General features: G+C 45.7%; 1 protein-coding gene across 3 annotated transcripts; it reads right to left on the bottom strand.

Annotated features, from left to right (window-relative positions):
• Positions 1 to 503: 503 nt before the first annotated feature.
• LOC135399042 (uncharacterized) lies at positions 504 to 21,356 on the bottom strand. 3 transcript variants are annotated; one of them, XM_064630687.1, is made up of 8 exons: positions 21,172 to 21,356; positions 11,261 to 11,387; positions 9,399 to 9,532; positions 7,514 to 7,613; positions 5,195 to 5,397; positions 3,447 to 3,560; positions 2,740 to 2,857; positions 504 to 2,435 (listed from the first exon to the last, which is right to left on the bottom strand). In XM_064630687.1, the coding sequence occupies exons 1-8, from the start codon at positions 21,209 to 21,211 to the stop codon at positions 2,207 to 2,209; spliced, it is 1,065 nt and encodes a 354-aa protein (XP_064486757.1). In that variant the 5' UTR covers positions 21,212 to 21,356; the 3' UTR covers positions 504 to 2,206. The 3 variants fall into 3 exon arrangements, with proteins under 3 accessions (XP_064486757.1, XP_064486759.1, XP_064486758.1); XM_064630689.1 differs by lacking the exon at positions 3,447 to 3,560; XM_064630688.1 differs by lacking the exons at positions 9,399 to 9,532; positions 11,261 to 11,387; positions 21,172 to 21,356 and adding an exon at positions 7,734 to 8,198.
• Positions 21,357 to 22,233: the final 877 nt, after the last annotated feature.

Below are 22,233 nucleotides of genomic sequence, written 5' to 3'. Positions count from 1 at the left end.
TCCCGACAGGGGGTGACGTGTAGCGCACGGTTGAGCGCGGCCTCCCCTTGGAGACGGTATTGCTTTTGTTCCTTCGAGCGCGCGGAACACCGCCGGCAGGGGATCCATGCGTTCTGGGACGACTTCACAGAGAACGATGCCCACGTCTGCCCAAGAGCGTCTGTGGAAATTCCGGAATACACGTGCAGAAAATAACAGTTGGACTCACCTGAAGGGACCTTCGGGAACCACCTATACTATAAGGACAAATAATAAGCTCACGTATGCAGAGCCGGACAGTGTATTTGGAAGATCATGAAGTATCAACTTGAAGAAAATACGGTCATATTTGTTTGTAAATGGTTCGGCAGCACATTTCTTACTTCGTATAGCAAAACGAAAGACAATATCACACATTTCTCAAGGTCGCTGTAATGAGGCACAACAATTTTTGGATCAGAGCTGCACATTTGCGTTAGTACCCCGTAGCACACAGAAACTAAATCAAGAGCTGCTCTCAAGAGAACAGTGTGTCGTCGCTTTATTTTGGACCAAACAGAAACATACAATGACGATCTCAATGCAATAACTGGCACGCGTAAAATGAAGGTGACTGGTACTGATAGCTTGACACTTGACTTCACATGCATCAAAAATAAGAGAAAATGTAATCTTCAGTTGCACAACCAGCTATTGTAAGAAATGGGTTACCGCGTTGTGCTGTGAAGAGAAACGTTCTTACGTGTTAGCATTGCACCCCAAGCAGCACAATGTACCGAAAGTCGAGTGCAATAGGGGTGGTCGGTATGTGTCTTATCAATGTTCTTTAGTTGCAAGAGCGTGTTCAAGGCCTTCCACCTACCCGTCCACCCCTATAGCACTCGACTTTCAATACATTGTGCTGCTTGGGACTGTACAAACTCATGACAGCGGAAATGTGTGGAGGTCGGTCCCCTTATCTTGGCGTGGCAGATAGGCAAGGGTATGCTGCATACACGAGCGTGCTGAATCTTAGGCATGGTGAACGTATGTGACCTGTAAAAATATTTCTGCAATGGCTCAGGAGGTCGCGTTGCAGAATCATCGTTATAAGTCATCGAAAGCCGGGAACACCGAGTGGCAAAATGGGACATCAGGGGCGATCTACAAGGCGCGATTTTGCAGTTGGTTTCGTTTGCTGGCGTGATTCTTTATCACGACGTCAGTTCTCCTGACTATATGGGAGTAAGGTACTTCCACTAGGTGTTGGAGTTGGACGGACTAAAAACAATACTAGGTGTTGGCAGACCATCAGCTGTTATGATTCGACATAATTAACGCGTGATAGGGATGCATAAAGACGTTATTCAGTTAATAGTAGAACGCACGATGTCAGTAACTTGCAGATGAGTATGTGGAGGTGCATGCGTGTGCTTATTTGTACAGTGCGTGTGACCACAAGGAAAATATAGCTTCAGATACACACGGATTTCTTGCAGATATCATAACCCTGGCAATATCGCTGGCACTTAGAGGCATGCCATGTGCATGCATTTCAGACTCCTAAAAATTCATATGCTCATAAACTACCATAGCGTCTGGTCTCAAGGCAAGCGCATGTGCAAATGTTATGTGTCCGTTACACATGCAATGCTACTCCACCTGGGAGACTTATATCACAGTGCAGACGAGCCACAGCCTGAGAGAGAGAGAAAAAAAAGGACAAATTTAGGTTCCTTGGTGTGAAAAGCCTCTCAAGGGCAACAACTAGACGGACAGGACTGTGTTTGTTCTGTCCCTCTAGTTATTGCCCAGACTCAGGCTTTTCACATCATGGAGTTTGTCCTGCACCAGCTGGCCTGCATCCATACCATACTCTCGGTTAAATTTAGGTTATCGGGTAAAGGTATGTTGGAATATTTTTGGATATGTCATCTCTTTTTGACACTCACCAAGTCTCGGTATTGCAGAAGTACTTAACACACCCTCTTCTCATAACTTAAACGGCACTGTACATCTTTCAAGATGACGGAGATATTAATACACTGGTGGGAAGCAGTTAGGGTCATGAGCAAGACGGCATGGCAATGTACCAATTGCTATGGCATCTTTTCGAACACTGTGATGTAAGAATTAAGCCACTTGAATTCAGTCGAAAGGCATGCTCTAAGCCAATCACAGTTCACAGTCCACTTCTGCGGAAGAAGTTCTGAGACGTCATTTTTGAACAGGCATAAATGCCCGCTGTTCAGCTTCTAGGGTAGAACTTGCTGAAGACTGCCAGGAGGCACAGTAATATGGTTGTCTTGGCAACGTGCACGGCACAGCCGGCACAGCGATATGCGTTGAAATCTCGGCATTCGTAGTCCAGTTCCCTGGTCTGCTGGTAGATGATGCTGTCCACAACGGAGCTACCAGCGTCCCGGCACTTGTCGTGCAACACCAGCTTGATGCATTCGCGATATTCAACTGTAGCGCTGTGAGAAATAGAAAGGTCAGCGCATCAGAGTTTCATGTAACTAGGATGGTATGTTACTTTGTCTTCCTGTTGGTATGTTTCTGTGAATGGATAGAGAAATCACGAGCCGCAAATCTGTTAGGGGAAGATTTGCGATGCAAAGGACGATATACTGTCTCGTTTGATACGGTATCCACACGGAAGGCGGTATGCCTCCCGTCAGCATCAAAATTAAAAGCAGCATGGTCTTCCACTATGTACTTCGGCAATGAAATGCAATACTATGCGATTGAATTCGTTTTACTTAGTTATTTGACACTTACCAGCACATTTCGCGTACTCTGTCGTCGGAGTAGTACTTTCTGGCATTGTACTGTCGCCTCTGGTGGTCCCTGGAACATTCTTGAAGGGCATCGCTAGCTCGAACCATGCAGTATGAATCTGCGTAAAGGAAATCTATAGTGAAATCAAGCTACAGTTTCAAACACATTAAAAAAACACCTTCCTATGGTGGTTAGGTCCTGGTATGGGTGTTAGCCTGCAGTGTAAAGGAAGGATATGACTGTGTGTGAGATACAAAAAATATATTTTAGTGGAACTTGGGTTGCTGCTTCGACATTGGTGTTTAACATACTGAAGATCGAAAAGGACCAGGCACAGCACCCAGTGAACCTTAGTGCCCTAGTGAGCAGTATACCGGAACATTACAATAGGAGGAGTGTATATAGGAAACCCGTCGGCAAGACTCGGAACACAGTTCAATCTGCATGCATCTGCGTGTCGTCATAGGTCCGCTTCTATTGCTCCCATGACCTCCCTGTTCTTAAGTCCTGCTGACAACCTTTTCGTAACAGTTTTCCAGCTTCTACGCTTGAAGCAGGGCTATGCACTACAGGGACATTGCTAGCATGTGTTGTTCTGGCTTCTGTTGTGTTCTCGACAACCTGCTCATTGAAGACCGTGTGCTTACACTTACCTCTTTTGACTGTGCTTAGTGGTTAGCGAAAGGAAGCATAGGAGTGCAACATACCATCACGTGACCTGACAGGTGCAGGAGGCGGCGTGTAGGCGTAGGAAGGAGAGTCGACAAAGGAAAAGTTGTGATATCGAGGCACCCCAGGAGAGACGGTGGCCCGTGGATAGCCTGTGCAAGTAGGAGGACATACACAGTGCTACGACGGTGCAAGATGGTGATGAGAGACCAGGCGAAAGAGATGGTAAAGATGATGAGGAAGACGGATGAAAGGAGTTTACACCCGCGTAGGTGTCAAGCCAAAGATAATGAGAGAACCGTGCAGAGATGGTAACACATATAGGTATTCATGCTGGTTAATGCATGTCCATTAGTTGACAGTGAATGGTGCTTTAATAAAAAGGTGACAGATAGGTAACATCTAGCAACGGCGATATTGAAACTCAGTAGATGGCCACTTTCTTTTAGGCGGGTATGCAGTTGTTAAGTCAACTTTGGCGGCGAAGGTAAACGTTCCAACAGTTCTAACGACAAGAACCGAAATGTCCTGGTTCGGAAACGACATGCTGGAATGTACTACATGTTCGTTTCCAATGCGATCTACGAGTAAATTAAAGTCAGATGCGAGTAACTTTACATCCTCGTGTTAACTGAATGTTCGTTAACGAGATTAATGATCACGGCAAATATACTAGAGAGTTTTAGCAAACCACGTTCTCCCGCACGGTAGGTTACCGTCGGCGCGGTTACGCAACTGCGCATGCTCAGAGGACGTGAATGGCACGGTACCTCTCCGGAGCTACGCTCGATAGTCGCCATTACCAGACACGCTTACGGTTGGAAAATCTCATCATGGCTGTGCCGTACGCCAAAATATGCAACGCGCGCTAGTTTAGCAGACGACGTACCACTCTCAATTACATGGTCTCGAGTTGTTCGCACTTGGCAAGATGCACCGCTTTGTCTGTGGATTTCCTACAGGTTTTGTAGCTCTCCTTGGTGCATGCCGCTTGAAACACCACGCAGAATCCGCTGCTGAAACTCCCTAGCCCTACTACTCCCTAGATCCGTGGCCGCTTGGGCCCGAAATGGCGCTGTGCAAACTGTGCTGCAACAGCCCTATGGTGAAAATGTGGACAGCCGCAGAACTACTACTTCCGAATGGCTATCTTCTTCTTCCTCTAAAAAAATGGCCGTGATGGCTGTGCACTGGCAGAACTTACGGCATCGTCGGGCACCGAGCGGGTCTCCGGTTCACTCCGGGTTTGGTAAGTTTGTGCTGGCGTTCCCTTCGGTTCCAATTCACCGTATTTTTTAACGATCGGGAGCTGCCAGATCCGATTTGTTAAAACTCTCTACAGTCTGCAACGCTGTCGCCCAAATCGACAGCGGAAAGATCGAGCCGTCGCTTCGGCATGGGTGCGTTGTAGCACAAGCAGGTCAGGGCACAAGAGCAGCGCATGTGGCTTTTGGTTCCTAATAGAGCGGAATCATATTTTCGTAGTTGCCTAGGGAAGACTGAGTATGGTGACCTTTCTCTTCCGTCGCTTGCTGCGTCAAATCATCACCTGCGCCATACGCAATCTTATCTGCTACGATATCGTGGCTATGGCGCGAAACTTGTTACTGACGTTACCCATCGTTCCAATCGTTCCTGTTCATAAGCTACACTCCTGCGTCATTTTGAGTCGGTGCGTGATGTTCTCTCGTTTGACGTGCAGTATTGTATGCGTGCGTCTGAATTTCAAGGTTAAAATACAATGTGGTTGTTATGTGTAACGGGAAAAGGTTGTGTGATGCGTCACCTTGCGTGTAGGGAGCGTATGCTGCTGGCCCTGAGGCACGGTACACGCTGTGGATGTCTCGTGCTTCGCTGACGGTTCCACCACACTGCCACGACAGTTCCCGGGCACGGTCGATCAGGTACGAAGGCAGTTGTTGTTCGTCTTCGCGGGAACACCTCCGGCTCACGACGTCTTTGACGCAGGTCCTGTACGCTATGAAGAGTCTGTGGCAGAAAAGCAACCTTTATTGGTCACCCAAGAAGTTGACGAAGCGTGGAACGAAAGTATAGCCAATGAAACATCTGGTATGTGCAAGAACCCGTGATTATGCTTAGTTCCACAGAGCGGCCCTCTGCGGTAACACATTGGATGACAGTTCTACGGATTCGGGTAGTTGGTGTGAGCGCGGATCATTTTTCTAGCAGGGGACGGGACTTCCGCTGCACACATAAGGTGGTTCCTTCGTTGCCTCGCGTTAGCGATCCTTGGCTGCTACAGGTACTGTCGTGGCCACTGTTAAGAAATCTCCCGTTTCCGTGGCCTCGCTCCGATAAGTGCTCGACTATCGGGGAACAGTGAAAACAGCATTGGATCAGTAGATTGTCATTTTGTGGGTGGCCAGGTCTTAGCATGGTATCACTGAACGCTTAGCATGGTACAGGTTGGGACAAAAGTTTACGGAACACGCGAGCAGCTTACTTTTTCTTCGGTGTGACACCCTAGCAGCCGCCGGAAGCGGGTGAGTTAACTGTTTCGGAGGGATGGAAGGGTGCGCTGTTAGCGACACACAGTGGTAGGTCCGGTGTCGTTTAGGTGTGTAAGGGAAGTGGAAGCTACCGCTGTGGGTCGCTAACACCGCACCCTTACAGCCCTTCGAAACAGTGAACTCACCCGATTCCGGCGGCCGCTAGGGTGTCGTACCAAAGGAAAAGTACGCCGCTCGCGTGTTCCGTAAACTTTTGTCCCAACCTGTATCACGAGGCTGAAGCAAAAGAAAGAAGACTGCTTATCTTAGACTTGCCGGAATGATTTCTTCTCAAGCAGCACAATGTAGTGAAAGTCGAGTCCAATGGGGGTGGACAGGTAGGTGGAAGGCCTTCAACAGACCCGTTAAACTAAAGAACATTGATAAGAAGCATACCGTCCACCCCCCATTGCACTCGACTTTCAGTACATTGTGCTGCTTGGGCTGGGGCCTCTTTCATTGCGCTTGGGCCATTGTTCCTATACAGGTGTTGTCAATAAACGATACCACACCTGCAACCGACCACCTCCAAAGTGACGGTCGCCGGGTCCGTTGCTATTTCCACTGTTCTCCAGTAGTCTGGCGCTAATCGGAGCGAGGCCACGGAAACGGAAGATTGGTTAACAGTGGCCACGACACGAGTGGTCTGTCTTTATTTCATTTGAAGGTAGGGAAGCTAATTGCCCATTTTTGCATTTTGTATTATAAATCAACCTTTCTCGACCACTCAGTACTCAAAATGTAAACGTCGTCAGCGAACATTACGCTGTTCCACGAATTTTCGAGTTTCATAGTTTCGGATTCTCCAAGAGAAGGTGACGTCATCGAGAACTCCGGCATCTCTCTCCTGGCAACAGCGCCAGCGTCTTCCCTTTTCACTCAACGTTGGAGGTCTGCCAGCAGCTGTGGTGAGGGGACGGAAATAGACCTTCTGGATGCAGTGTTGCCAGACGCATTACAGATCGCGCATTCTATGACGTCATACTTCTCAGAACCAGAAATTTATTTTATGCTGCTTCCGTCTCACGTAGAGAATCAATGTTTTGGGAGAATGCAGTGGCAGACGCGTGGATTACAATGGCATAAATCCGGCAACATTCTGAAGACACGAGATTTAGCTTGTGGTGGCATTTCAAGTATTTGTCAACAGGAAAGTAGAAAGCACAAGAAAACAAAAATGGGCTAGGTTAGACTTCTGCATTGGTTTGGGGAAGGTTTCCCTGCCTACGACTCGCATTAATTGTCACATAGGGTATAATGAGACACTAGTACACCCTTCTGGACAGGAGCTGATGACCACAATGTTATGGCACTTCGTTTCGCGTACTATATACTAGTCCAACAATGAATACATGCAGCAACGACGAGCGAGGAAAATTTACGCTTAATTTGTGTCTCACTACCACAGGGCACTCATGGTTAGTATGATGTATACATCAAATGATGAGGGGTGGATGTGCATTGTCATCGAGTAAGCGAACTATCTATGAGGGGTGGATGGCATGATGGCTGAATAACGGTATTACATCCTTGTCCTTAATTGATATGACATGAAGCCCACAATGAAGAGATCACTGCATATCTGTGGTTCATACCTGCAGGCGTCTGACGCCACGAGTCCCTTGCCTCCACCCACGAAGCTGGCTTCGCACTTCTTGATGTCGTCATACTGGTAGCAGCGGCTCACACGCCATCCTACAAAATCAGTCGATAGATTAGTCGATATACGCAGTTCCTCCGCACGTCTTTTTCTACCAATCACCAAAGTTTTCATTTTCTACTATGTTTGAGGGTATAGAAAATGGAATTTCGTACCCACATGCGACCGCACACCATGTACCTTTTTCACATACGCGTGGTATCCTAGCGGCTGCCCAGGGAACCACGCTCGGAGCGCGTCAAAACAAATCCGCGTGGCTAGTACGAAGGACCAAAACCGGTCCGGTGTGGGACCGACGAGCTCGCGCCGTTCGTGCGGTCTCCCCACTGGTCCCCACCTCTGTCGTCCCCATACTGCGCCATCTAATGAAGACGGAGATAACCCTCTCCGATGCCTCAAGGTCACGCGCACGCGCATAAGCCGTTATGAAAAAGGTTCATTGCAAAGTCATGTGTTCCTGTGTTGTGCGTCTGCCTGTTCGTTCCCTTGTCTCCACCACAAACTCGAGGATATGCTGCCTATGTCATGTTTACGCCAGTCCTCTCGAACACGCCTCTTATGGTTAGTCGAATAGCCCGTTTGCGCTACGTTTACGAAGCGGTAAAATAGAACGCCTTTCTCCACAGCTTCTCCTGCGTCTTACATGATGTTGGCCTCCCTGACTTAAACCTGTCAAGAACAGGAACCGCAGGGGGACCTTATACGACGAGGCGACGCGCGTGCGCGCGACATGGTAATCAACGTGACGCTCCGTGGAGCTATTTTTACGCAGATTTTGCTTTGTTCGTGAAACTAGAAGTTTCGTTCTGTGCTTGTGAAACCGCTCTGTTTGAACAAACAACAACAACAACACCTTTCTTTTTAAGATGATGAATTGGGAGTTTCATCGGCCGGGGCGATACTCTACCCCATTGCTGATGGTGATGCGGGGAATGAAATAATGAGCCCCTTCACTACAAGGTTCGAAGTCCTGTGGTGTCCAAAAATGTCAAGAGAGCTTTGAGGGCACAGCGTTGATGGGCCGGATTTGGCCAGGGACCAAGCAATTTTGAGTGAAAGAGAGTGGGCGAGAGTCCAGCTGGTTAAGAGACCCGGAGAGTGCGGTTCGGGAAGGCTGGTAGCGTGGGCAATGAAGAAGAATGTGCTCTAAATCTGCTAGAGCAACGCAGTGACAGCATCTGGGAGACTCAGACGCCTTGAGAGAGTCGTGCCTTGCGAAGTTCTTGAATGTACTTCGTCTTGTTCAGTCTTCATAGCATTTCACAAATACACCTTGGCTTTAGAAATTCGATCTGATTCCTTGGGCTCGTAGACGATCATATGAGGGGAGGTGTTTCACCGCTGGGGTGTAGCACCTTGCCTTATTACACGCGATACATTAGATGACCCCGAAGGATCCTTTTCCTTTTTGTAAGCGGGAATAGCAAGTCGGCTGCTGGAGCCAGGCTAACCTTTCCCCTCTTTCGTGTTTTTTGTTTTGTTTTGCAATAAACCTATGTCCCCCCCCCCCCCGAAGGATCAGCCTGAGCACGTGCCCTGTCACATCGAGCTTAGCATTTTCAGTGTACGTATTTGAGTGCGCTGTTCCAATGCACACACACACACACACACACACACACACACTAAAAAAAAAAAAAAAGAATCGATCGCGACTCAGGACGCGTGTACCTCTTTTTTATGTTACGTACCCCGAATGGAAGTTCTGGTGAAATGTTCGATTGGTCCGCAGCTTGCTAGCTGCTTATCGTTCTTGTATAGGCTTGCAAAGCAGGAACGCTTGCATTTTGTGGCAATGTTAAGATTGGGAATGAAAGTGTTACCTCTGTCGAGATCACAGACCCTGTCCAGGAATGACTTCCCGGCAAGGACGAGATCTCCGCTGCGTTCTTGTTGATCTTTCGTCTGACAGTTTGCAGAGTGCCACATGAGACATGCCATGTTTTCTCTCACAGACCTGCGAAGAAAGTAAAAAGGGCAATAAAAGGAGCAGTGCGCACACCATACAAGCTTGTGTACACACGCTGATTTTTTAGAACCACATCGAAGTCGCAGACTCTCTTATGACATCATCATTTATCATTTAATCACTTGATTTATTTGTACCTTGAGACTGCAGACTTGTATGTATCTAGAGTACGTACTCAAATAACAATATTTTAGAGACCTTTTCCGGTTTTTTGGTACTCTACTCAGTACCTTTTTCCACAATTATTTTTAAAGTATTAAAAAAACTTTGTTCAGTATTTCCTACTCAGCACTCAAAATACTTTCTTTCCTCGTAAAGCCGTATCCAGCACACTTCCCCGTCGTGTCCAGATTTTCAGCTCACTGGAACTTAACCCCTTTGTCTTTCTTTCTTTTTTTTTTCTTGGGAATTCGCGCATCTCTCATTTATCCTCCTGTACAATAGGCTGGTCCCACGCTTGGCCTTGCTTGTCCATTTCCCTCCTTTTTTTAATAATGAACATATATTCCCCCTTGCTTGTCAATAGCCCGACCCCTTTGTCAAAAAACGGTTCCTATTCATATTGCCCGGTGAATCCCCAGGGCACTAGGTACAAGAGAATCCCGGCATTTATTTCCTTGGTCACCAAAGCAATAAGCACGCGCAAGAGGTTGAAAGGCCCGAGCTGACATACAGGAGGGATTACGAAGTTTTGGGTCGGAACATATCACCAAGGTTTACTTGAGTTCACCAAAGTTCACCAAACATTACTTGACTCCACGACCTTGCAAATAAAAGATATGATTAAGTACGGCGGATGAAGTTTATCCCTTTCATTTGTACGGCCACGTTCAGAATACGCGTTTCACTTACTGCTGATACTAAAGTACTTTAAAGAGTATCTTAAATACTTCTTAGACTATTTAGTACTCTACTCAAATTACTTTCAGTTTTGAGTATTTTGTACTCTATTTTAAATACTGTTTACGTGGAGTATTTAGTATCTTATTTTAAATACTTTTGCGCAGTATACTGTACATGTCTGCTTGAGAGTCGTGTCTCAGAAGCATGTACGGTCATGTGATTTGTAATGCTGTTCACAATCACTGGGACAAATATTTTTCATTGAATCTGGATAGATTATCACTTTTTTGTGTGTGTGTGTTGCTGATTTACTCGCATAAATGCCGCACTTCCGTAAAGGTTTGTTCGTCAAGCAATCCGCAGATGCCTCTGGTCACTCTGCTCGGCCCAGTACGACGTCCCACACAGTTTTGACATCCATCAGAGACACAGGTCTCATGCGCAGCCTGTGATGTGAACTCAAGTCATGTCATCTCATTCGTCAGTTCCCCACCCCCACCTCTCACCCTGATCTGATACACATTACCCTCATATTTCTTTTTTTAAATCTTATTTGTCTTTAAAGCACCTCATCCGTCTTTCAGCTTTTGTCGGTTTATCCTTTATTCCCCAATTCTTCTCTTTCTTTCTTTCCCTTTTTTTGGGGAATAGCAAGCCGACATACCGTTTGGCTGACCTTTCCTCATTTTTTTATTTGTCCTAATAAATATCCCCCCCCCCCCACACACACACAGGTGCCGTGAAGCATCTGCGGGACTGCCACTGTCACGTGGTAGGTGTAACGTGACAATCTGGGTGAGAAGGAAACGAAGGGCGGAAGCCGAATTTGGATGTGGCAGAGGTGTTTTTATCGAGGTTCTTTAATTTACTCACGTGCATAACGTGGTGACTTCCTGTCCTCTGTATGCTCTGGTCTCTTGGCGAGTTTGCCTCTGTAGGTCGTCTCTGCATTGCTGGGCTCGTTCTAAGCTGCACGTTTGTCCCAAAGCACCGCTAACACCTGCGATAAATCAAAAGTATAGTCACGTGAGGAAATAAGATTTTCGTGCAGTGTTCCGATAGCAAACATGCTCCTTTCTCGAGGCAGTCACGAAACACGGAAGAATTAAACGTTGTACAATTCGAACATTTCAAGCAGATTAATACTAATAATCTTTATTCTTCATCTCATATTAATTCTGTAAAAAAAGCGCTTCGTTAATGGCTTGTTTGCAGGTTCCAGACGATGGCTTAATGTACTAATAATGATAATGAACTGATAATGATAATAATGATACTGATAATAATGTACTGATAATGAAGCTTACTGATTTTGCTAACAACGTATTACTTAAAAAATGTAACAAGAAAGGAATATCCAATATTAAACTATTATGATTGCCATAAATTACCGCTACAGTTACCATTACCATCAAATTTCACTTGATGAGATTTTATCATTGTACTGGCGCATTATGACCCTTGATGTTATTGCGCAAAAAAACATCAAACATCAAATTCACGCATAGCCAATAAGGACTACACCTATTTTTTGTGACAGTACGTAGCGAGGATGTGGGGACAGAAGGCACTTCAACACCCTAAAAGCTACGTGTTGTCAACGTCTATGATTGGTAAACAAATGATAATAGGAACATCGTTTTGCGCAACCGACAGCTGACGCAACTGGAAGATGACAGGTTATTTTTCGTTCGAGGGGTGAAGAAATGACGACGAGGACACATTGCAACAGCTCTACGATCGGAAGTGGGTCAATGAAACGTCGATGATGAGTGTGAGGCTGTCTTCGTGCAATTAGCATTCGTCACGCCCTGTCGATTGCAAACGGGGCGACTTTTTAGTCACTTAATTTTGTAATATGTGTTAGGTGTTCATATTTGTTTCCCTCCAAATCATGGAAGGAGAAAGCGTGGAAGGATAAAAGCTAAGACAGCGCGAAGAATGCCTTCACTCCCTTACAGTAGCAGCAACTGGAGACACAAATCGCAGAGAAACTTACAAATATTGTAACAATCAATCAATCAATCAATCAGAAACGAGAACGTAGAAACGTCACGAATTACATTGCATAATAACATAATTACATTCTGATCTTTCCAATCAGTCAATCTTACATTCAGATACCATATTCTACACAGCCATGGCAGCCACTGAACGTTGTGATAACAAAAAAAAAAAGAAAAAAAAAATGAGTGAATGCAATGAAGAAAAGCGCAACAACATTTTCCCGCATCAGCACCTTTAAAAGGCTGTTGTAATAGGTCAATATTTGTGTCAGTGTAAACTACTCCAAAGGCGCGCTACTGCTCCGTTTATTTACGCTATATTTGTTGTCTTTATGTTGCCAAACTTTTTTGAAAACTAAAATTAAATATATAGCGTAACATAAGGTAAAGAGCACAGGGAGCAGCACTGATGTTTTCTGAACAACTCATTTTCGTTAGTTAGTTCGTTCAGCTTCCAACGACCGTTACCTTGCTATAATATGTCACATGACGTACGTACATAGATACATGTCATGCTGTGACATGTCATGACATTAGCATGTCACGAGATTAGCATGTCACAGTTAGCGCTCATTCGAGAGTGTCACTTGGAAGATGTGGCAAAGAAAAATACAGTAAGCACGAGCTTTCGAAGGTGCTTCAGTCGTTCTGCGGACCACTTCTACGTAAATGGATATCGTGGTTGTGGTGGGCACTCTCGCTTTCTGGACTATCAGGGACAACGTAATCGCCGACCGAGCCTCCTCATTTATACTGATACTCGCAGTAAGAAAATTATTGCCACTTATCTCTCTCACGTAGATACGCGTACAGTGGGGCAACCGTAGATGCACACATTTGTAATCTCTATTATGGGTACGTTTTCCACCGACTGTTCGGTGTCGGCCGTCGAATGTACAACTGTGCGTGCAGCGCATGCGCCGATATTCGAACGCTTTCATGAAATAGACAATATTCGCTAATACAGTTGAGAAATAGGAGTAAAAGGATATTGCAAATCCGAGTAGCCCACAATGTTAACCGCCCACAATATTAATGAAGTTGCGACACCTGCGTCCGAAGTTATTCCAGAAAAACTTGAAAGATTAAAATATATATTTTTTTTTGCGTCGATGTGAATCTGCATTCTAAACATTTACAGCAAAGAAGGTAATAGACAATTACAACATCGGCACTGCGGGTAGCGAAACCCAGGATATCTCTGGCGTCGCTGCAGGGGGTGCAGGCCTCTCCGCATATGACACAGCGTGGGAGAGGTCACGTGTTTATACGACTACCAATGAGAATGACCGTAGCCTCTCGCTCCTCTGACGTCAGAGCTTGACGCGTCGTGTGTTCGAATATTCATATCTTCCCAAGTACGACACATACAAGAAATATTTTTCCTCCGTACCTTGGCGTGCAGTACAATGCGCGCATGTCGCGATGAAGCACATCCATCAATGTGTTACAACCTGTTTAGCCTATAATGTAGAGATCAATAAAGTCCGTGTGTGTTATACGAACCCAGATTAACTTTGTCGTGTTGTAAAATAGAGAGCGATGTCAATCGGAAACTGCCAGCCACGACGCCGTTGTCGCGAAGCGCTTCCTCGACCTCACCCAAGACGGGCGTAATCAAATACTATTTCCTCTCGCCAGTTTCCGAAGCGGACGCGACGGATCTCCGTCTGTTTACCCGCTTTCCGTCTGAGAATCATCCTTTCCAAACGTGAGGAAAGAGCTGTAAATTTCGCCGCAGGTGCCTGGTGCCCCCCCCCCCCCCCCACACACACACAGGCTATCACTAACAGTGCTGTTAGCATACCGTATTTTTGTAGCCTAGCCTGAGGCAACTCCCTTACTATATCTTGTTAGTTACTGTTAGTCATTCAGTTAGTTACTTTTAGTTACATACAGTTAGTTACTGTTAATCATAGTTAGTTACCCTTACTATATCTGTTAGTTACTGCAAACATGTTGCGCGCTTGCATAAACGTATACCGCACAATAAAATACAAAATGTGACAAAAACAGCCAAGGCTCCGTTGCTTTTCTGCAACTTCCACAGCATTCAAACAAACGCAAACCAAAACCAACAAAAGACTTCTACATCTCTACCGGTTCGCTGGATTTCTACCCATCTACATTCCCTAATTATGTTCCATGAAAGAACGTGGCCCGTGCTACGGTTTGAACTGACTCACTTGGGGTAGACAAGTTGAAAGAGGCTTGGAATTCGCCTCATTTCTTGATATCACAACTAAATCAATGTATGAGCGTGCAGCATTTTGAACGGTTGATGGTGCGCAACGTCAAAATAATGTGTGCCTATTGTCGCCAGGGCATCGCACTGCGTGGCATTAGCGCAAAAGTGTGCAGTGAATATTTGATCGGTTTTGAGCCATTATTTACTTTTTTGCGACAACAATTTTTGGAAACAACAACAGCAATAGATGACGACCATGAGATGGGGTGTAATTTTTGGAAAACCTTCACCGTCGGCAACGTATCACAATGCATTTGAAAGAGTGCACCTTATATACCTGTTTATTGCCTGGCCTGGGTGTAGTTTGTCGACGTGTGTATTGTCATCAAGCAAGAGAACTACCTATGTCGACGTGCTCTTTGTGACCTTCATATATATATATATATATATATATATATATATATATATTGCGATTTTCATTTCCTGAAGGCATTAAACTGCATTTGCCTTGACCGCGGAATGGTAACTTTAGCGGTGCGTAGTTACCTCTGTCCTAAACCACCAGCAAAGTACTCTCATTGTGGCCTTGGCCTTGGAGAACAGATCTACACGGAGAGAAGCTAGTGTTTGGGAAACTTTCGCAAATTTATGCGGGCCTTTCCCGATGCACTGATTGGCCAATCCGAGTCGCAAAGTCTTTGCAACATGACGTCATTCTCCCATGCTGTTCCACAATATCCCCGATCCTTCGTCATTTTCTTTCCTCCTCACCGCAACAATGTAGTGGTGCCCAAGATGTACAGACAACGCTGTCACAATTACAACATGGTCACGGTATGATATAAATAAAGGCTCTTTGCGCCGTATGAGTCAATATATCACAAGATAAATCGTTAATAACTTTGTCCGGCATTCCAAGAACGAATCTTCTCCCCGGGAGAAGACTTGTTGGAGAAGACTTGAGAGGAGCACTTGTGATATACGGCTACAGAAGCACAAACCAAAAAGCCCGTCTCTCGTCTTTATTAATTTTTTTTTGTAAGAAAACCTTCCCTTTCGCGGTCCTTGAAAAGCACGAAATTGCTCCGTAACAATCTTTTGTTTTCGGTGGAAAACTTAGTTTTGCGACTGGCCAAAAAGCCTTCACCTTGAGGGCAGTGGATGGAGCGAGCTAACAAACGCCGGAAATGTACGAGGGCTGAAAAACAGAGACTCGAATAAAAGTCGACCAGAGAGAAGGCACGGGCTTTTATGCATGCATGCGAGAAGATCGTTGGTGGTGATAGCGAGAATCACGCACATTACTGTCGTGTATTGTTCGTCTTCTGCGTCCCTGCGTTGTTAATTGAGCTATTGTTAGGTGATGTCAGGCAGGATGTTGACTGGTCCGCGTGGGAGACTCGCTTGTTTGTCACAAAAAATGACTGACACGCTATACACGCCAAAATGCAGCAGAAGTGATTCAACTTTCCTTTCTACCATCCGACTTTCTTACTTTTCGACGCTTAAAATGATATTGTATATTACCATATAGTGTCTTAGTGCATCTTCGCCCCAATTATTATAAATATTATTTTAGTGTCTCTAAATAAGCTTGACAACCTTCTCACTATGCCACAATTATTTGTTCCACGGTTAAACCGAGCCCACCAAGGCCCTAAAAGCTGTACCAACCTTTCTGGTCAAACGAATGTTTTTAGTGTTTCGACCTTCATGGACTGAATCTGATTTACACAAAAGTCCTACTTATTTGGCGAATCGAATTGTCTAGTATGTTCACTCCTGCTTTGACAAAGCGTGACGACGGTGCAGTACAGAGCTGTCCTAAACGCGACTGTAAAAAAGTACGTCACTGTAAAACACAAACGTGCTGCAGAATTCGGAAGTCAGCATGTAAATCTAGTATTAATACGGCGCATAGTCGCTGTTTAAGAAGCATCGTCGCTTTGTTCGCGACAAGGAGGGGGGGGGGATACGGTTATTAGGAGTAAAAGAAATGTCAGCCGGTCATAAGCTGGCTTGCTATTCCAAAAAAAGTAAAAGGAAAGGAAAATGAAAAAGAAGAAAAGGGAAAGAAAGAGAAGAACGCGACAGTGGACTCACATACATGTCACGACTAAGCGTTTATATTTGTTACAGTGAGTGGCTATCCATTATGTCTGCGCAAGGCTATGACAAACCACTGCGATGAAGCAACGACGTTCAAGTGAACGCTGATGTGTAAGGCCCAGGTTATGACAACTGGCCAATACAGAAGATTGTATATAAATGCAGTCCTTTCTTTGCTCCTACGAAATGCTCTGAATACAGTGTCTCGAGAACGGAATGGCGTGATCGAACACGAAGAGACGCGCACGAGTTTCGCGAGTAAATATTGATGCCGAGCTCCGTGGTTTTTATAGCTTGTTTTTGTCACTCGCAAGGACGCCGGCGTCGACTTACGAGATAGCCTGAGCGTGTATACCATCCTCGTAAAAATGACAAGAAGGGAAACACTTCTGTCTGAGACGTGTCTCTTCAGTTATCTCCCTCTATCGGACAGAAATTATAGCACGTTTAGAGTAGCCTTGAGGCGAGTATCTGAGCCTAACGAAGCTTAAACACGGTGAGATGAAAATAGAAGGGCTGTGCGACCTACGTTTCATTTTTTTCTTTCTATTTCTATTCTATTCTATTCTATAGAAGGGCAGTTTGCTTATCAACACCGCTATGTTACGACAATCTTCGAGCATCAAGAAACGTTGTGTGTAATACCTCCGCGTTCTTGTTCGGAAAATGGCACGGTTTATCTGCTACCCGTGGCTAAGAACGTAATTAAAGCGATTACAGCAGGTGTTCACCTATTATCTCACCCAACATTGAGCATTGTGTTCGTAGTTTCCGCTCCGGAGTATTATGCGCGCGAATAATTCAAGGCGACTGAGTCCACTTTGTAGATTAGATATTAAACGGAAAATGATGAACACGTTTGTGCAAGAACGGTCAGGATTCGCAACTTCAATACTCCCATGGTCTGGGGTCGTGCTGAAGACTATGAGGTTGTAGGTTCGAAACCCACTACTAGCTGTGCTGTCTGAGGCTTTCCCTGGGTTTTTCGGCAGACTTTTCAGACAGATATGTCTGCGCAGTTCCCCTTGAAGTCGGCCCAGGACGCATACTAACTCCCCTGTCCCCCCACTCCTTCCTGCTCTCCTCTCTCCATCTGTCCACGTCCGTACACCAGTCATGGCCTCAGGTGCTTCGCGGCGCCACCACGAAATCGAAACACACCGTAAGCATACACCACACAAACAGACAGACACCGCGCAGACACACAAACAAGCAAAACAAAAATGGCTGCATATATTTGGCCATTGTGCCAAACGCTTTTATTGGGGGCGGGGGGTGACTTTATTTATTCATGTTACCCATAAGGCTTATTAGCGTTAACTTTATAGCGCCATCGTCGGTAGTAAGTTCTTGGCGAAATCCTTTTTGCAACGCTATTAAATTTGTATTGAAGGCCCTTTAATGTTTCATGAAATTGTTTAACTCTTTTTGCATTATTGTTACTGTGATGGTTCCATAATCTCAGCATACCACGCGCAAACAGAGTTTGGCGATCGTGCGCTAACGGCACGTGACAGGTCACGTGGCCGTATAAAGGCACGGACGGACCTACACTGTGGTTGGCCCTAGCAACGGAGAAATTTAGACCTTCGAGACTGGGAGGTACCCGGGTTCGAATCCCTTTGCCGGCTGTGCTGTCTGAGGGTTTTCCTGGGTTGTTCTCAGACGCTGTCAGACGGATGTCGGCGCAGTTCCATTAGAAGTCGGCCCAAGACGTACATTTCCCAGAACGCTAGTGGTGACGTTGCCCATCTCTGTGAGGCCGACAACGGCGAACTCTTTCAGCAGTATATCACCAGCACCAGAAATTTAGACCTCAAGAGGGAAAGAAAGAAGCTGGGAGGGGGCAGACCAGACGGCATGACTAAGGAATAAACTTCGTCTCTTAATTATGTCTCACGATCGACGTGCTCATCGAACTCTCATAATTGAGCAGTCACAATTAGTAGCGAGAGGGCCCTTTTTTTTTTCTTCCCCTCCAAATCAGTTCTCGCCCTTATCATGCCAGACAGCGATTATATAGCAGCGCTGATTAGCGTCACTTAATGGGCAGAACGCCGCAACTGTTTGATGCCAGGCTGACCCAGACTTTCTCTGCGTATGCGAGCCGCTCCCCTGGTGAAGCGGCACGCTTGGCAAGCCAACCGCGCATAAATATCCCATACAGCGTAACCTCTGCAAGTCGTAGCAGTATACCGTCGTGTGTATATAACGGAAGGCAAGAGAAACAAAGCACTTTGCCGGGCATAATTAGGAGGCTGGATCCTCGCGCATTTCCTGAAACAAACGGGGCTCGACATTGAACTGGATGTCTGGGCTTGTTGTGATTTTTCTGTTCTTGTGAAACGGTATTGCGTGCTACAGTATATGGTTGGAGTCGACGAAATGTTTGGACACCCTGAGCATACATTGAATACATATATAGCGCTGAGCGGCATGTATACCACAGGAATGCACAGGTCTTGGAAGTCATTTCTGCTATAGCCTTGAGATTTGATATAGACGGGCACTGCATGTAAATACGGGCAGTACATTTTATGTTAGCTTTCCAGACTCGATGCAGATCTGTTGTGCTTCGGACCAACCTCTTGAGCATTGCGGGGGCATGTTGTCAGCATGAAAAGGTCGATCATGGTTCTCCTACAGAGATGACTGGCAAGTTATGCGCACGCTCGTAGATGGGACTGCATCCGCGAAATTAGAAGATTACAATGTTATTGGTGCGCATTTCATGCACCGTAAAATATGAAAAGCGTCACGTTCTCTTAGGAGCGACCTATCTCAACATCACTGACGGTCGCTATCGAAGAGGTGGCCACTGCTCTTGTACCATCCTCACGCAGAGTTGGACTTGTGTCATTGAAGAGACAATACCCTGTATACGATGAGTCACACCACGGTTCAATTTCGTTAGACTTATAGTTGCTGTACATTATGTCGTATACGGTATAAGCGCGTATGTGTGCTTTACGTATAGGGTGTCTGGTCCCGGTCTATAAGAATCCATCCCTTTGTTTTCATTTTGTTATGGAATCATTCGCCCATCCGTGCAAAATACAAAGTTTCACCGCGATACTGTGTGTATACTATGTGCTTTGTCATTGCAAAATTGACACAACTTATAGGAATTACGGATGAGAATGCGTAGCGCAGTCAAGAACTGCGTGCATTGATACGGAAGGGCGACATACTGCATGCTTTGTCTCACGGAAGCAAGAACAATAGGGCGATAGAAGACATGGGTATCTGAAGTTGACTGTGTAATAATTTGAATTTGCCCAGGGCAAATTTCTCACTCAGTATGATTCGAAAAGGAAGTTACTTCCTCTTTCCACCTCTCTCACGTAACTCACGCGCATGAGAAAAACCACTTTCATTGGAACGGTTGCCTACCTTAAGGGCGGTACGCGATTACATTAACACATATAGGCCGCGTAGCACTTGAAGCCTGGTTTCCATGCTTTTATAATACCGACTAAACAGGTTTCTCATTTCGAAGCGAGATGATCGTGCGCGTTTTCTCGTTGTTGAGCCGATGGTATATAGGTGCTTGGAATGCGTATAAATATGTCATCGACATGGCAGTGTCTCAAGTGTTTCTCTTTTCATGAAGAAAGTACATAATTAAGCCAGAATGTTATAGAGCGATTAGTTGAAAAAAAATTGCGTAGCTTAGCAGAAGGGCAACCGATTGTTCGGGGAAAATGAGGTTGTCATTGATATGCTTAATGTTGTCACGCTGTGTGAACTATGTTGCAAGTGTCAATGGCTTTCGTGACCAGCACAATAGGGTATAGGTCCTGCCATAAATTGCGAAAGGACAAAACAAATGTGCCTATTCTTACGTTTAGAGCGACAGTGACAAAACAGGATGCTATATGCCGTCGACAAGCCGCCATGAGGCTCAGCAAGGACAAATCATATTTAACCGTGACACTGCCAATGAAAACATCTGCCAAGCAGCGTAATTCCACCGGAGCCCCATGTATAGAAAGGTTAGGTTCATAGCTGGAGTGACGTTGGGAAGCGCTGGTTATATAGATGCAGTGATTGGAGCTAGTATGCCTAAATATAGAGATGTACCTGCAAGGACCTTCTGTACTGCTCCGCTGAAAGTCCTATGCTACGAAATACAGATGCAAAAGTTTCAATAAAGGCTCATAAAAAAGGCTCTCTGTGATTGGGAAATTTATACATTTAATACGTGTCATGGCAATCACTAACGTATTGCACGTATAAGGGAACGACTACTATACACATAAGCAGTTAGCGTAGAGGTACAGTGAACCCTCGTTAATATGACCCCCGATAATCTGACATACGCGCTTTACGACCATACTCTTGGGGAACAATGCTGTGAAACCTCTGCAAATCTCCCCCGTTAATATGACAATTCCGCATTATGACCAAAATTTTCGGGAACGACCATGGTCATAATAACGAGGGTTCACTTAGTTAATAATCAATAAAATGATACTTACATTGAGCTATGATGACAACCGTAACTACAGCAGTCCACATGGCTCTGCAACGGGTCCCGAAGACCGCGGTGATCAATCCTCGTGAGGCACAAAAACGCTTCGTTCCACGCTCCAGCGTACCAGGCTTGTGGACGCCCTGAAGACTAGTGATGCAGAGAGACTTCGCGCGCTGACTATGGCTCCCGTTCCGCTTGGATATGGGCCGAGTCAGAGACAAGAAAGAAGGCCACAAAACTATGACGCGTCCACGCATGCGCCGCCCGACACGCTTCGCTGCCATCATCACCACTGTGGGTGGGGTGGGGGGGATTGTGAGTCCAATTGTCTTTTGGAAGACTGTTTCCCGTCCACTCGTATAGACGTCACGTTTTAAATTGATGAAGCGTGCGTGTCGGTGTTTTGCGTGTTTCATCCATCAGAGACACAGAAGAAAGTGGTGCGGAATATTGGGAAAATGGAATAATGAACTTGGATGTAATAAAAGTAATACCCCTGTCACACGGGCATTTCTATCCTTCTCGAATCCGATCTGCATCGAACTTCCCGAGCACGCTCGAGTTTTGACGCTGCTACACGGCCACTTTCAATGCGCATTGATTGATGCGCATAGGCAAACGAATAAACGGAACTCATTAATTTCGCGTTTCCTATATAACAGCGATATTAGTGGTAATTTATCGTATACCGATGTAAGCATCATTTGTAGCTTCGCGCGCATGTCCGTCTTAAGTTATGACAGTTCACCGGGGTCGAGGATGCAAATGGCGGCCGTCGAGCCGTCTTGAAATTCTCAATCCTGTTATGGGAACTGTCTTGTGTCAAGCAGGATCAAAGTTCGATCCTGCTTGGAAGCGGCCGTGTAGCACCATCCGATCTGCATTGGGTTCAAGCAGGTTCGGTCGAGCAGGATCGAAAATGCCCGTGTGACAGGGGTATTACATGTGTGAAGCTGAATTGGACGATGATGATGATGGTGATGTTGTTGATGGTGGTGACGACGACGATGACACTACGAGCAAGAAGAAATGAAAAAAAAAATGCAAGAAAAGGAGCCGAATCGGG

Source organism: Ornithodoros turicata, chromosome 6, assembly GCF_037126465.1.
Source record: "Ornithodoros turicata isolate Travis chromosome 6, ASM3712646v1, whole genome shotgun sequence".
Classification (NCBI taxonomy): domain Eukaryota; kingdom Metazoa; phylum Arthropoda; class Arachnida; order Ixodida; family Argasidae; genus Ornithodoros; species Ornithodoros turicata.
Note: the sequence above shows the minus strand (reverse complement) of the source record. Positions and strands in the feature narration are given on the sequence as shown.